Genomic DNA, 16,495 nt, shown 5'->3' with positions numbered 1-16,495 from the left:
TACATTACATGAAGACGTCTTTTGGTCCTTTCAGTCCAGGTCATCCTTTTTGCCGGTAACCTTTCAAGGTGATATGAGACGTTTGCGGTGTTTGGAGAAGGCCTCACCGCACTTGTGGGAGCATACACCTATTCGAATGAAGGGTTAGAGAATTCAATCAAAAGATCTCCATCTCTCGGTACGGAGGCAAGCATTGCTGGCACGTTGTGAGATGGAGATGAGGTAGTGTAGTTTTACCGTTTCGAAGTACGTACATACTCTATCATCTATTATCTTCCTTTAAGATAAGCTCTTTCCTTTTATCGCAGTGAAACATACGGTATATAATAATACATTGCATATAACAGATAAATCTTCAAATTAATTATCGATTTCTTTACAATACTCATTCTTATTGTTGTTTCTATATACAACGATTACTTATACACGTACTTAAAGAAAACATCGCTTCGCATGTAAAGACTAGATTTTTTCAGCTTTGATCTTGGTGTTGTACTCATCACCCGGTACTCACTGTTATTTATCCTCTCATATTAATTTATTGCTTCCCCATAATCACATGATCAATCCCAATAAATCCTCTTCATTGCTTTCACCAGCTACATCACCACCTCTAGTTGCGGCTGAAGCCACATTAGGCATATCAGCCACATGTTGATCGGCATTTTCCTCATCTAAATAAATTGAAGTTCCATTCCTAACTCCTTGTGAAAGAATCCTAGATTCAACAGTATCAAGAGTAGCATAACTATATTTCGAATGCAATTATTAGCTGAGCTGTACTGCGTATATATCGAGATTATGAGGATTCGGACATACCAATATACTGAGGTTTCTTTGTTTTGACCCAACCTGACAAAGCACATCAATCAGCTGGTGCCTTACATGCTGTATATGTATCAGCTAACTACTTACCTGTCGACTCTTCCGATGGCTGAAATTGACACCGAGGAATTGTAAGCCGTCTTGACGGTAAATACAGTCGAAAGCAACTCGCCTTGCAACTCAAAACTATGTCTCAAGACAGGCTCCAGCAGGTGAACGACTTTACAACTCGTAAGTGTTAAGCCAGAACTAAAACGTGAAACCCAAGTCAGCGGTGCAGCGATCTCAGATCTGCATTCCCTAGCTGGCGATGTAAGCAGAATTCGAACTTACCTCTCTTTTTCAGCATGAAGTAAAAAAACCTTGATACTCTCGTCTTTTAAGAATTTATCCACCACGTCTTTTCGTCTACCCTCATCAAAGGATACAAATTTGATATCGTTTGATCGAAGCGCTTGCATAACGACTGTAAATCAACATGTTATTTAAGCTATGCGCTTTGAAAAGAGAGAAAAGGCGACTCACTATTCAGACTATCTGACCAGTTCGAGAAGATGACGTGCCGAGCTATTTGACTCTCGTTAGCTTCCTTGGTGATAAAAACTCTGTCAGTACCTGCCAGCTCACCATCCGGATCCCTAGATTTATAGAACAGTAGATGCTTGACCAAGAAATTTATCTACCAATCGAAGATAGTCAGCATCGGGGCTCAATATCTCGTGAAGATCCTAATTCTGCAGCGGATTACGAAATGAAAACTTACCTTCGACCCAAATTCACCGAGCATGTCCATACCCATGATAGCCCTCATTTTATCAATATCAATCATTTTCAGCCTTCGTAAGTCAGCTGCTCGGCGGTCTCTTTCAGTTTCTTCGGTGATTTCTTCAGGTGGGATTTGAGATTGGGATGCAGTTGGTATTTCCGATCTATTATCTGCATCTTCCTTTCCATGCGGATTTTCGGAGCTTGGAACCGGAAGACCAGCATGTGCAGAGTTCAACTTGATGCGCGCAACTTCCTTCATGTCGACTGAAACGCGGGTGTCAATCCAAGATTCCACAAAGATAACATGTATGTTAGAAACTCACTGTTCATCCTGCAAGAAGGGCACTTTCTTCCCATTGGTGATTTCCTATACTCCTTAAAACAAGACTAAATCGTTTTCCTGTATCAGCTGATATTGCTATACGACCCTGCAATTGAAAAAATAGCTGACCAAACAGAAATAATGACCACATTCCAACAGTACAGCTTCGTTGTCATCACTACTTCCAAAACATATAATACAGTCTTCTCGTATACTTTCATGATCTTGATCTTTGGAACCCAAGTATTGCAAATATCGACCTTTAACTACCATTCTAGCTAATTTGACCTCCAATTCATCTATTTCTTTGGAAGAAGCGTCTATCGCTTTATTCAAGTCTTTGAACTCAGGAGCAGTTACCTAATTGATACTTATCAACTTCTTGTATCGCACGAAGACTGCTTGGCGAGAGCGAAACTCACTGAATCGGAAATTTCTTGTAACGCTGCAAAATATTTGACACGCCTGTTGAAAGTGGCTTGGAACAAGTCAAGTTCCTTATCAAGCTTATCAACGTATTCGGCTGGATTCGGGATCAGCTGAGATACATGTGCAATCAGACAACCTACGCACCCTGCACTTTGATATACGTCTTCAGAAGACCTGCCATTTTAGTGGCGATGATGATCTCTTCACGCCTGTATGGTCCGTAGATGATATCTACAATGGTCAGCAGAAATCACGACTGATTGCAACCTACTGTTAAGATCGATAAGTAGGCCCTTCAGAGGTCTCTCACATCCCTTCTCGGCTCTAGCATCTCGGAAAGCCTGGATACAAGAAGATTAGTTCACTTTAGGTCAAGATTAAACAAGAAGCTTACCTGTCTCTCTTGCATAAGCTCCGTAGCTTGTAGCTGTACATCGTCTGGTACATCTTGCATGGTGCTGTCTGCTAAAGCATTAATGGCTGCTTTAGTGCTTCGCTACAGATATTAGTATAGTTAGATTAGCGGAAGCACAATCACTCAAGGCCAGCTGAGCATCGACACAACTTACCTGCTTCTTTTGTCGCGATTCATGCTCCACGAGCAAACTTCGATTTTCAAGCAGGAATTCTAACATTGCGGGTCTTGTCAACATGGATCTCGTGCAGCGCAAACCTTGGATACACACCTCGTCTGTCACCAATAGCAGCCGCAAAAGCCATCATATACGCCTCCACTGTAATGAATTTGTGAGTCGTCTGCCATTCCGGCTATCGTCTCACTCACCTTCTCCTTGAGCTTTCAAAGCTTCAGCGTAGTATTCGGCTTCGGGATCAACTACCTCTGTGCTCTGACCTGGGGCTTGTGCCGCAGCGGTATCGGCATCGATGGGTGAAGACAGCAAAGCTAGAATTTTGGCTCTCCATTCGAAGACAAGATAAGCACTGCGTGCAGACGAAATCAGCGTCACATCGAATTAGCATTGATGGGTGGAATAGTGATATCTTACTTGTCATTCATGATATCCAGTAAGTCATTAGCTTGGTTGATGATATTGTTCGATAGCATTCCACCTCGAGAATCGGTTTCCTCCATCTGTAATTCGGAGACATCATGTAAAGCTCCAATATGGTTGAGTTGTCGTTGCAAGTACCCTATAGACAGGTTGGCACTATGTAGAGGTAATTTCAAAATTTCTTTTCGTATAAGGTCCGCTTGAGCATAGCAATTGGCTGGGCGACACAAATGTTAGTCTTGCTGCCTGAGCTTGTTTGGTGTTATCACTTACTTTCGGCTTCTTCCTCTTTCAACATATGTCTGACATCGCCTTCAAAGAACCAGGCTTGGTGTAGAACGATGAGAATATCTCGTATGCTATGGGCGTACATTTAGTATATAAAAGTATTGGCAGTTACCATCCACTCACGTATGCGTGACGATTGAGATTTCTGTAGATTTCTCTTTTTCTTGTTGAGTGGTTTGGCGATCAGGAGTATGATCTCTTTCAAATTCGGTGATATCGTCTTTTCCACCCAAGAGTTGCTTCAGGTGTTCTCGCACTGATCCTAGCTGCTTGGTCAAGGTGGTTTTGACTTTTTCGTACAGCTACCAACGGTATAAGTATATTTGTCGGATATCACTACGTCTGAGACTACTTACATTCAAGGCGGTCAGATGGCGCACGCCATCGGCTTCGTTCAGTACAGTTAATTGTGCTTTCTTAATCATCGCTCGCATCTATCGTAATAGATCAGTATTGAATATTACCATTTCAAGTGCACATCACGGTTACTCACCTGTTTTCGAGATTCGATCAGAAACTCCTGGGTATGGTCGTTTCTCATCTTCTCTAAAGCCTCTGTCATAGTCATCAAAGCTCTACCTAAATGTAATCTTCTTTCTGCCCTAGGTCCAGCTACTTCGCCCATTTGACCTACTTGAATATGTGTACAGATTTGCCTTAGATTCCTCAAACAAACGTGAAATAACGCTCGATCGAGAACCCATTCTTCCGGTAATTCCTCTGTTGGATTCCTGGGAATATGCAGTCTCTCCTTAAAACGTTCAAGTGTGTCATTGTAGTAATGCAATTCAATTTCTGATAGTTCGATGGGGACAACGTAACGAGTTTGATGAGGAAGGTTGAATTCTCCCGAAACCTACATAAGCAATATCAGCTAAGTACTGTACGTCTTATTATTTCCAAGCTCAACTTACTTCTTTCTTGGTTGTTCTAACAGCGATACTTTGGAAAAGCCCCTCAAAGGCGAGGCGCATTGATGGTTGCTGAAGACGATGCCATATTCGACTATCATAGGGAATGACAGGGACTCGCAAGAACCGTAAAGATCCCATTAAATCTCTGATATCTGCTCTAGCAGGAGTACCGGAGACGGCCAGGGAGTTGACGCGAGGAATCAGAGAAACCGTTTTCCTGTGGACAGGCTGTTAGTGGTGATATCATAGAGATCAAAATTAGGCTTACGCTGCTTCTGTGTGATCTCCCGCAAGTTGCACTTCGTCCATGATGACTCGCCACCATCTACATGATTGGTCAGCCCAGGTATATGTTAATAAAGGAGGTGACTTACTCAACCATGACTAATGGACTTCTAGGCCTTTCATTCATCTTGTAATTCGCGGTAGACCTCCTACTTCGAGAAGGAGCTGGTAAAGCGACCTTGAGGTCCTGTTGCACTGTCACAATCTTGAGGTTAGCGGTCACTGAGGGCGACCTAGGAGTTATACTTACAGTCTCTGCAAAGATAAAGCTTATCAACATATACGTCAACGGAAAGAGGAAAGATCTTCAAGCAAACTCACTGATATGTAGTGACGACGATATCGTGAGCTCTTACATATTCCACAAACTGTCTTTGAGTAACTTGCAAAGTACCTTCCTCTTCGACCGAAACTTCTGGCTTTTTATCTGCTGTGGCTGCATCGACATCAATCACTTCGTTCTGATCCACCTCGGGTTCCACTTTCACCCTTTTATTTGCATTAGTTCTGGTATATTTGGTTCTAGTTTGATCCCTGAAGGCTACAGCTTTTCTCTTCTTCTCTGCTTCAGCGGCTCTCAGCCTCACCGCTCTTTGTTTCTCCACACCCTTTTGTAAGGATTTCCAGCCCTCGTACACGCATACTCTTAAAGTTGGAGCGTGCCTCTGCATTTCTGAGACCCACTGTTTGAGCAAGGAAGGTGGCGAGACAATCAATGTGGTCTAGATGGACGGTTGACTTCATTAGCTATAAGAGCCCCGATGATCCAAAGACAGCCACTCACCGCTACTTCAGTCACATTCAGTTGCGCTTCTTCGTCCCAGGCCATTCTACCCTCGAACGCAGCATGTTCACCTTCCACCCATTTCTTGATTTCGGGAATCTCCATTCCCGGAGTACCTGTGAGCAGATCAATAGTTGGTACCGGCTTCTGAACTGTCTGTCCTTTGCTGTTTGATTGTGATTGAGCGGATGATTCCTGACTCGCTGGAAGAGACAAGACTCGCAGTCTAGACAAGGGATGTCGATGTAGGAGGACAAGAGCGATAGCTTCTACAGTCTTACCAAGACCTGTGATTGCACTTTCGTTAGACCAGATCATAACATATCTTCGTGATCGCGAAATGATAGCTTAACTTACCCATCTCTTCACACAACATTGTTCCCTTCACTCCTGACAAGTCCAACATCGCGGGAACGTGTGTTTTTTCCTGATCTGTCAAATCATCTGCTTCCCTATCAGGTAATCGTTCAAAAGCTCTTCCTTTTCCTTTCCTATCCACTTCAGCTATCTCGTATGAGCTGGCTACAAGCGCGAGATCACCGGTTAAACGCCTAAAAGCTACTCTTTCGTCTTTTTGACCTAAATCATAAGCTTTCCAAAAACCTGTTGGATCTGATGTTCCAGATTGACAGATCCCCTGTTCACGTTCCAGGAGTAATTTGACGGTTCTGGTTTGGAAGGGTAATAGCTTCGAAACCATTTCTTTGGGTTGAAGTTGTGTAGCTAAATAATTGAAAGGTAAGTCGGGTGCAGGTTTTAAGCTTGCATAAAAATGTGCTAAAGCTGCCGATCGAGCTTTCAACTCATTCTTGTATGTTTTAGCTGTCGATGACGGGATAAGTGAATGTAGAATAAGACCAAGCATATCTTTTCCAATTTCTGGAAGTGGTACAACTATCGACTTCAGATTCACAAATACATTTATGGTGACCAAAAGCTTGAGATCGATTTCTTCACTGGTTTCATTCATTACCCAGCATAATTTCAAACTTGTGACTAAAGCAAATCTTCTCTTGTCATCTTTATAAACACCTTTTCTGAGACTCTCGGTTGTTGGATCTAAAGCTATGGTTGCATGTAACCAATTTTGCATATCCCAAGCAGTGGCTGTAGGTATCCATTCTTTAGTCACTGAATTAGGTAAAGATTCTATGATAGCTAAATGTTTTTTTTTATTTGCTCCAGGTAGATAAACTTTTACACCATCAGGTTGAGCGGTATAGTGATATTGATGTCCCGTGGAACCTAGACATGGTAAGAGTATATTGTTTGAGGTAGCTATATCAAGTGGGACGAAAGGATCTACATTACTGGATAGCTTGTTGCGAACGGATTGAAACATTGTATATGCTGGATTAGGTTGTGGATTTCTTGCCCAATATCGGAGTTCAGCTTGAGGAGGTTCTAAAGTGGTCTCGATTGTACATGTGTGAAGATGGAAGTAATGGGAAGGAGGTGTTGGGACTACAAGCGTAGTTAGGATCTGCCGCTGACGATATGTCAGATATTGCACTTACATTCAGAGTCCACACCGTTCGCTTTCTTCTCTAAGGCCGCATCCAGACCTTTTTCTATCTGATCTATATCATACCTTCTGTCATTCAGCTCGAAGACATAAGAGCTAGTCGATGGGAATATATTGTCGGACATCTTGAAGATGTCCTACGGACTTGATGATCTATTTCTTCATGAAAAGCAGAAGTAGACGAATTGATGAACGACAAGGAATAAAAGTACGGGTCTGATTCTTTTCTTAAGAGACAAAGATTGCGTATTGCATGTTGCATTAGTCAACTTTCTTCTAACCTTAACTTATCTCGGTCAGAGAGTGATTTTAAAATAACCGGAAATTAGTCTTAAGATCCTTATTTTGTTTTGATGGATGATGTACACCAAGGTACTGTGTACTCTCTCACGGTTGATCAACCTGTATACACGTGTCGCATCGCTATAACCCGTTCCTGAAATCAAGATATCTTAGTTTTCGGTCTAAATATCGTCCCTTTTCATGAGTTGTCACCAAAGGCATGCAAAAAGGAATATAGATGCATAAGATAACATTCCAACAGCAAGAAATACAAATGTCGCTAATTATCATCGTATGTCCTACTTGCACTCGGTGTTCGGTATATGTGTGATATCTTGGAACTGACCCGAAACAAACTCATATACTTCCGCTCAGTAATCAATCGTCATCATTCAGAGAGAAAACCGTTTTTTCTCGTAATTCAGAAATTTCAGTTCGAGGTTAGCTTTATCAACATAATTCCACATCGAAATATCTACACGTAGTCTGCGAAACAGCAAACCTATAATTCATTTCTGTCAATATATGGGGAATACATCATCCGCATTTTTTGCAAGATAATAATTACAACAAAAAGGACAAACGCGATTCCTAGTTATTTGGGCTCCTTGAAAACTACTTGTGCCATTCCTAGCAGTCAGAGCGAAACATCATCGGAATGATAACGTCGACATCCATACCCAGATCAACTTCCTCGCAGGATAATCAACACACTGACCATTCATTCCATGGTGATTCAGCTACCCATCTTTCATCTAGATCAGAAGCTAGACAGAATGCTTTATCAGCTTTAGAAGGTTTAGGCAAAGATTTGGAAGGTCAGAGGCGTAGTCCACCTGAACAAGTAAGAGATCCTGAAGGTGTTTTATTGAAGGTGACTATGCAACAATGTTATTTGTGCACATGCTATCGTTTCGCTGACTTTTGATTCATATCACAGTTTATAGAACATCTAACTTCGACAGAATATCAAGATTCAGACCCACATTTAACTGCTATCGGATATGAATTAGAAGCATTATTATCTATATACGGATCATCCGCTGTTAAATTATCTTTAGCATCAAGTAGTTCAAGACCAATATCAACAATCTCTACCGAATTACCTCCATCTTTACCTACATCATCATCGAGTTCAATGGAAAAGAAAAAAAGTGATAGTAGTCAACAATATACAAATGCATTATGGGATTTTGAAATTGGTTTCACACCTGGTGAAAGAATTAGATATGAGATAAGTTTACCAGTTTGGGAAGAAGGTGACGATTTAGATGGTTTGGATAAATCCAAAATACCAAACCAATCTCCAATTATGAGAGTTTTAGTTAGTCTTCCACCAACTTATCCAAATTCATCTCCACCACAATTACAGTTATTAGGTAGATATTTAGGCAGTTTTGGTATTGATAGTGGTTTATGTGAGTAACTTTGGATCTGAGCTTACTGAGTCAGATTTCGAATGATCGTCTTAGGTGGCTTCTGTCACTGGAACGCAATCGCTGACGTGTCCAATTGTACCTTAGTTGGAGATATAACTCGAACGTATATCTCGTCAAATGGCGTTCAGTTTGTTGCAGGTGATGTATGTGTGTTTGACGGTTTAACACATGTACAATCCATAGTCAGAAAATGGTATATTGGTAATTTAACGTCAAATCAAGAGGGGGAAAATGCTAGAGAAGCTGAAAAACAACAACAACGCCAGGATAGTAATCACGATGATCATGGTCATTTGATAAGGGGAATGTCAAGTTTAGATATGAACAATAATGGTGAAGAGAATGAGTATTCATACGAAAATGATATACCTGGTTCTTCTTCATCATCGATGTCAAGGCCACCTACGAACAGATCAATGTTTTCATATTCTACTAATCCACAAAATGCAACAGATGAAGTAGACGCAGTACCAGATATATCGAAATTGAAAATATATAGTTCAGAACCAATAATTGATCGAAGATCAACATTTATTGGACATTCAGTTAGAGTAACAGATGAAAAAGAAATTCCATTATTAATACATGAATTATTGAATGATAAGAAAATAGCAAAAGCTGCACATCCTGCTATATTCGCTTATAGATTAGTTAAAAATGTCGGTGGTCCAGCAGGTAAAATATATAATACTGGTAAGTGCAATATGAACAGAGCTATACCGTTCCCCCTTTGTTTGTCATCACTATTCTGATGAGTTTTGTTCATTCACTTCTGTTGATTTAGATTACGATGATGATGGTGAAACGGCAGCAGGATCAAGACTAAAACATTTGCTAGAAATATTAGAATTAGAAAATGTTTTAGTTGTCGTTACGAGATGGTTTGGTGGTATACAATTAGGTCCAGATAGATTTAAACATATAAATCAAGCTGCAAGAGATGCTCTGGAATTAGGTGGATTTTTAAATGACAAGAAATCAGATGAGAAAGATGAGAAAAGCGGTGCTAAGAGAAGAGGTGGAAAGAAGTAAGATTCAAGGTCAAGAATCCGAGGCAAATTGGGTGTATTTGGCACAACGCTTCGGGTTACCAAAGATTATAGATGGGATTGTTTTCTGTTTCTGTTAAGCCCAGTTATTATTTGTTAGACGGTCATGACTATAGGGAGTCTTCAGGTTACGACATTATAATGACAATGCATAAAAACACACAATATAGATAGCTTTTCACACTGCACATACAGGTTTTGCTGCTTGTGTATCTCAATGAGTGCGTTTTATATCGAATAATCATAGCAATTATAGCTTCAAGCACAGTTGACCTGAAACTGGGAGTTGGAAAGTGATTATACAAGCCGGCCGATAAATAACTTTTACTTCTTTCTAGATTTCGCTTTACCTCTTGTTGAAGCTCTGCCTCTCCAAGCACCTCTACCCCTACCTCTCCATCCCCAAGCTGAACCACCTCTCTTAGCTGGTCCTCCTCGACTAGTAGTGGTTTTCTTGACAGTTCTTGATCTATAATCATCTTCTTCATCGTCATCCTCATCTTCACTATAAATACCACCAATCATCGATTCTCTTTGTTTATTCTTCGAAGTTGATTGAGCCTTTTCTTTTGCTTTCGATTTATCTACACCTCTTCTCCAATGATTATTGAAGAATTCTTGCCATTTCATTTCTAAATCACTTATTAAAGGTATATCCCAATCATTTTTTGGTACGGTAGGAGTACAAGAATCGATTTTTTCTATGATTGTTATTTCGTCCTCGTCTTCATAATTATAATTTGCTTTCGATGCTGATAGTTTATTTTGATAATTACTTATTGAATTACTATTATAATTTCGATTTCTATGTAAATTCTCTTTCTCTGCTTCATCTTCATCAGAAGGAAACAAATCATTTGCTAAATCCCTAGAACCAGTTTTTGTCTTTTGGGGTGATTTCGATATTGATTTAGTTCTTGATCTAGTCATCCGGATATTACCATTATTCTTACTCTTGTTGTTATTGATTTCTAAATCTACTTCATCAAATGGGAAATCGTTGAATTCATCAAAGTCAAAGTCTTCCTCTTCTTCCTCTTCTTGATTATGTCTTTGATTCGCTTCCGCTTCCTCTACCCCTGGATCGTAATTTTCATCATTTGCCTCATCTTCGCGGAAAAGATCATCTAACCCTTCTTTCGTAGGATCAAAGCCCACATCCATATCAATATCATTCAATCGTCCTGCGATTGATGGTGAAGATTCTTTCTCTTTTCCTTTCTGTTTCCTTCTCTTTCTCATTGCTAATGGTTCTTCGATCTCATCATCTTCTTCCAGATCAGATTCAATGATTCTTTTCCCTTTACCTTTACCTTTACCTTTGGTTGTCTTACTAAGAGGTAAATCAGGTGAACTGGTCTCCTCATTGTTCTCATTATTTTCGAAGTTGAAAGTTGGATAATCTTTTAGTATTTTGTTAATATGATCATTACCATTTTCGTTATCAGAATCATCAGAAAGAATAATTAAAGATTGATTTTTCGACTTTTCGTTTCTTTTACCCCTTGAAGAACATGGTGAAGGTGACCATGGTATAGGTGACGATCTTCTGGAGTTTACGAATTGACGATCGTGTGTTTGAGGTGTTTGAGGATATGGTCCAGATGGTATATCAGAGTTTAGAGATGGTAAAGAGAATGCTGGAGTACGTAATGGGGGTGAAGATGGTCCGGCTATAGAATAGAAAGAAAGGTCACTGTTGAATCAGTATGCGTATACTTTTGATCAGGAAATTGGCAGGGGCTTCGGCTTTCGTTGAAGCATTTTTTGAAGTGATGGTCAATCACATAAAGTGGAATCTCCCAGGTAAATGCGTGCCAACTTACCTATTGGAGAATGAATTGCCACTTGCAAGTCTTTTCCTTTTTCGTTTTCCTTCTGATCTTGAAGCAAACTCAACGGTACTTCCCAATCACTCTCATCTAATTCTTCAAGATCGTCTTCCTTGGTCCACATGTTAATTTCGTCGTTGACTTCTTCGGATGAGGAGATTTTGGATTTTCTCATACTACTATTTTGAAAGTTGGGTACTTCTCTTTCCCATTGTGTATTACCTATCATCTCTAATCCTGCGAATTCATCATCATCGTTATCTCTCATATCTTGGTTTTCCTTGTTTTCTTCTTCTTCATCATCTTCTACAGCCTTTTCCGTGTGCAATACAACTTGATTCGAGCTTGATATACGTTTTACAGGTGAAGAAGATGAAGGTGAAGTTTGTGATGATATTGGTAAATGATTTGATCTTATCGGAGGTGATTTATTGGGATCTCTTTCTGTCGTATATACATGTACGGAGGATAGTGATATAGATCCCATACTGATTATGATTGATTGACTGAACCAGCAGTCAGTGGTGTGCCATGATAAAACAGGAGGTATCAAATGGTGCAAGAATAGAAAGCAAGGTTTGGGAATTCAGAGTTGAGATGACTCAACTTGCAATGTTCTCAGTAAGAATTACCCTAACCCCCCTCTACAGCCCGATTGACGCGTTTGATTTCACTTAACTACTACTAGTACTTTAATTTTACTCATGTTGCTGCCAAGTCACGTGGTCGAACGCTCTGATCACCGTCGCGTGTTGCGTATAACAGAAGTTAAAAGGAGAGCTGGTCTCTGCTAGATACTCTGTTATTCTTGACGTTAGTCTTGCTTCGTCTCTCCTGATTCAGAACCGCTCCAACCCTTTCCTTTGTATGTCCCTCAAACGGTACTTGACGACCGCTGTGTGAGGTGTAGCTGTGTGGAATATATCTCCTTGGATACATGGTGGGGTTTCATTTTTTGCTTTCCTGCATATTCTCACGATATTAGTGTCTCCTAGCAAGCTTACACATTCTGCCAAAGGAACAATGATCGTCAAATACCAGAAACCGACAGGCGATGGAACATGGTGCAGGTTTTATCATACTGACGATTATCCTATCAACCAGAATTATCTATGTTCAAGCTTGAAAGGCATCGTTTACTCAATATTCGTTAAACTTGATCACCAACTAAATCTATAACATCATATTGCTGGTCAGTATAGACATATATCTAGCTTATCATCCATAACCTGTCCTTTCTAGCTTTCTCGACTATTTAATAGTGCGACATCAAAATGCCAATTCGTATGTCAAAATTGTCATTCGATTCTGGTCCACCAAGACCATTCGGATACGCATTCTCCTCCCCTTCAGCTCAAATATCATCTGATCAGACAATCAATGATGGACCAACACATTTATCTAGAAATAAAAGTGCAAGAGGCAGATTACAAGGTTTGGTCAATACTATGAGTAATTTGGGTGAAAAGGAAAGGCATACCGGTAAAGCTTCAGGATGGATGGAAAGGGTTAAGATCTGGATGGTCAACGAGGGCAGGTCTATTTCAGCTGCTGAATGGATCTCGCATGTTGGATATTATGCAGAAGCTAATATGATGACTGTTCAAACCATATAGGTGGTAGTCGAATCTTCTTCTCTCTGTGGATCTTTCTCCATTGTATAGCAATTGCTTTCGCCTTGATTCATTATCAACTTAAGGATAATTACGTTACTGCTCGGTCAAGCTTCAATTGGACTTTCTGTAGGTCAGCTAGAAGTTGTATGAGAGCGAAAACAGCTGACATGATCTACTACCTATAGCTGTAGCTAGAGGCGCTGCGCTGGTACTACATAGTGCGTCAGTTCCTCAAGGTTCATGCGATGAGCTAACTGCATATAATACATAGTCGATGTCATCTTCATTCTTTTTCCAGTTTGCCGAAATTTTATCTCGTTACTTCGTAGAACACCATTGAACGATGTCATACCCTTTGATAGAAACATTGATTTCCATAGTCAGTCCTCCAGGTGATTCCATGACGACTCCGCTGATAGAGATCCGTAGAGCAAGTGGCTTGGATGATTGTTTTGTTCTCCTTGATTCACACCGTAGCCCATATGAGAAACTTTGTGAGTTTAGCTTTTAGCCTAGACGTTGAGAAGAAGGAAAGCTAACCTCCTGATAGGCTCTACTAGCCATAGCGACCAAAACGTGAGTCAGATTTCCTCATATTCCGCTGCCCCTGTTCTATACTTTGTCCTGGATGCTTAAGAGTCCGAGAAGAACGCTTACGGCACATTCAGTGGGGTAGTCGGCTTTCTCAAATTCAATTTCTTGACCGGACCAGGAGCTACAGGATGGATCATGTGGTTAGCTTTGGGCGTTATGGCTTGGTTTGCACTGGAAAAGCAAAGAAGAGCTCATTTTGAAAGATTCTGGTATTCCCATCATGTGAGTTTTCAGCTATGACTTAGCTGGTACCTCCTGGACCGGAAAACGCGGGCTGACTCTGCATTATAGCTCTTCATAGTTTTCTTTGTTGGCTGGCAATTACATGGAATGTTTTGTGAGCTGCCTTGATACCGAAGCTTATCACGTTAGCTGACTTCACCTCATGATAAGGTATGATCCAACCGGATAGACCCCCATTCTGTTCTGCGGGTACAATTGGTGTATTCTGGGTGAGCGTCCCTGAGGTTACACAATTCATTGCGGGAAGCTCATGTTATAGTAGAAATACTGGCTACCAGGAGGAATAGTCTGGGTTTCCGAGCGTATTCTACGTGAAGTCAGGGGTGAGTGTCTTCCGGTATTGTGTTCCATAGTATCCAAACTCACACTGCCTCAGGCCGACACGTCACCTACATATCAAAAGTCGTTCAACATCCTTCCAAGGTTTTAGAAGTTCAGATAAAGAAAGAACATACGACTAGAAGAGCCGGTCAATATGTTTTCGTAAGTCCACCATAAGGAAACATAATAGCATTTTATCATATACTAATAGATAAATTTGTTAGATCAATTGTCCCGAAGTGAGCATTCTCTTGGCAGCCTCTCATACAAATAGGCTTATATATTTCTAGATTTCATACTGGCAATATCATCCATTTACTTTGACTTCTGCTCCAGAAGAGGATTATCTATCAGTCCACATAAGATGCGCAGGAGACTGGACTACTGTAAGCATTTCTAATTTTATGCGGGCAACTTTTTCATCAATTTCAAAGCTAAGATGAGCTTGACATTTTAGGCATTCGCCAAAGCACTTGGTGCCAATTTTGATGCCAAACCCACCAAAGAGGAAGAAGCTAATGGTGGCAAAGTAGTCCACATTTCCGTGAACAAAGTTAGTGAAGCAAGTAAAGAGTGATGCAGCAATGAACTGACTATAATATATAGGTACTACCGCGGGTGATGATCGATGGGTGAGCTTAACGAAGCCAGGTACAGGACTAGGTATATCAGCTTACATCTATTCTTAGACCGTTCGGATCCGCAAGTGAAGACTTCACAAAGTTCGAAACTATACTTTTAGTAGGTGGTGAGTGAATATCGAAATATGACAGACAGCATATGTGCACCGCTGATCGATTTGTAAAGCTGGTATCGGCGTGACTCCTTTCGCCTCGATCCTCAAATCGATATGGTAAGTTAATGACCTCTATAGGACACCAGGTCACAGCTCACCTTGATTTCACAGGTATCGGATGAATCACTTCGGGAGTGACAAAAAGACAAGATTGTCTAAAGTCTATTTCGTATGGGTTATAAGAGATTTCGGATCTGCTGAATGTGAGCTGAGTGCTCAAATATTGTCGTACGTTTCATGTGCAGCTAATCGCTGTGAGCTTGAAATTGCAGGGTTTCACAGTTTGCTCCAAGCCGTCGAGGCGGAGGATGTAGATGGCAGGATTGAGATTCACATCTACCTCACAGCCAAGATTGAGTGAGTTATCCATGCATAATCTTCGAGATTGCCACAGGAGAGCTTGAGCCGGAGACTGATGACTCCCTCGTAGCGAAGACCAGATGAACAACCTAGTTATCCAAGATGTCGGAGCTGAGCAAGACACAATCACAAAATTACGCTCTCCTACACATTTCGGTAGGCCCAATGTGAGTGGCCGGCTCCGCCAGCTGATTAACAATCAAGCCTTTTCATCAGCTGATGTGTATAAAACCCTTTCAGTGGGATAAAGTATTTGAGTCTATTGCGGACAAACATCCTGATACTGATTGTGGAGTGTTCTTCTGCGGTCCTCCTGTTTTGTCGGATACTCTGCACCAAATGAGTAATAAATATACAACTCCGAAGGGTTGTCGATTCTTCTTCGGCAAAGAGGTAAGTCTGCTGTGGTTAAAGTACCACTAAGAGTATAGCTGATTGTTCGTATCTTCCAGAACTTTTAAGGCATTTTGGCCGGGTACATGGAGTGTAGAGATTCGAAAGGGGTTAGAGAGAAGCCGGAAATTGAGGATCTTGTTCAATCGTTAACCAGGACCAACGGCGGGATGATTTGATAGCATATGACCAGCATCGATCATACATGTACAGATAGAGGATTGTATGCATGCATCCTTTTGCAGCATATTTGCAGCATATTTGCATCTGGATGCTTGCAATCTAGGTCGTTGACCACCACGGAATGCAATAAGTTACTCACGTGACAAACCCGGACGCGTTATTACTGCATGCATGCATGCATATGAATGATGATTACTCACTATGGTGCGCATGAACCTCCACGCAGCCAACCAC

At 40.9% G+C, this 16,495-nt stretch overlaps 4 protein-coding genes across 4 annotated transcripts; 2 read left to right on the top strand and 2 right to left on the bottom strand.

Moving 5' to 3' along the window:
- Positions 1-555: 555 nt before the first annotated feature.
- Positions 556-7,278, bottom strand: L201_002023 (uncharacterized protein; the record flags this gene model as incomplete). The annotated part of the gene is made up of 29 exons (XM_066217803.1): positions 556-748; positions 820-852; positions 916-934; positions 998-1,074; positions 1,159-1,291; positions 1,351-1,392; positions 1,453-1,504; positions 1,589-1,857; positions 1,917-1,980; positions 2,045-2,275; positions 2,338-2,438; positions 2,489-2,575; positions 2,655-2,685; positions 2,739-2,840; positions 2,914-2,972; positions 3,031-3,078; positions 3,129-3,286; positions 3,352-3,574; positions 3,631-3,716; positions 3,769-3,947; positions 4,002-4,079; positions 4,139-4,501; positions 4,560-4,776; positions 4,828-4,884; positions 4,934-5,077; positions 5,166-5,566; positions 5,629-5,915; positions 5,986-7,092; positions 7,146-7,278. 29 exons carry the CDS (start codon positions 7,276-7,278, stop codon positions 556-558), a joined length of 4,974 nt encoding a protein of 1,657 aa, XP_066073900.1.
- An 815-nt stretch (positions 7,279-8,093) lies between these two features.
- Positions 8,094-9,906, top strand: L201_002022 (uncharacterized protein; the record flags this gene model as incomplete). Its single annotated transcript, XM_066217802.1, has 4 exons — positions 8,094-8,309; positions 8,376-8,853; positions 8,959-9,567; positions 9,659-9,906. The coding sequence occupies 4 exons, from the start codon at positions 8,094-8,096 to the stop codon at positions 9,904-9,906; spliced, it is 1,551 nt and encodes a 516-aa protein (XP_066073899.1).
- A 341-nt stretch (positions 9,907-10,247) lies between these two features.
- Positions 10,248-12,242, bottom strand: L201_002021 (uncharacterized protein; the record flags this gene model as incomplete). The annotated part of the gene is made up of 2 exons (XM_066217801.1): positions 10,248-11,596; positions 11,750-12,242. The coding sequence occupies 2 exons, from the start codon at positions 12,240-12,242 to the stop codon at positions 10,248-10,250; spliced, it is 1,842 nt and encodes a 613-aa protein (XP_066073898.1).
- A 787-nt stretch (positions 12,243-13,029) lies between these two features.
- L201_002020 (uncharacterized protein) lies at positions 13,030-16,146 on the top strand (the record flags this gene model as incomplete). The annotated part of the gene is made up of 22 exons (XM_066217800.1): positions 13,030-13,288; positions 13,372-13,497; positions 13,557-13,589; positions 13,643-13,750; positions 13,801-13,865; positions 13,922-13,947; positions 14,040-14,187; positions 14,257-14,302; positions 14,359-14,417; positions 14,471-14,531; positions 14,585-14,691; positions 14,754-14,768; positions 14,820-14,915; positions 14,987-15,082; positions 15,136-15,161; positions 15,219-15,277; positions 15,337-15,382; positions 15,437-15,528; positions 15,598-15,682; positions 15,756-15,852; positions 15,926-16,078; positions 16,138-16,146. 22 exons carry the CDS (start codon positions 13,030-13,032, stop codon positions 16,144-16,146), a joined length of 1,812 nt encoding a protein of 603 aa, XP_066073897.1.
- Positions 16,147-16,495: the final 349 nt, after the last annotated feature.

The sequence above is a fragment of the Kwoniella dendrophila genome, chromosome 2 (genome assembly GCF_036810415.1).
Source record: "Kwoniella dendrophila CBS 6074 chromosome 2, complete sequence".
NCBI classification, from domain to species: Eukaryota; Fungi; Basidiomycota; class Tremellomycetes; order Tremellales; family Cryptococcaceae; genus Kwoniella; species Kwoniella dendrophila.
This window is presented reverse-complemented; position numbering and strand designations above follow the sequence as displayed.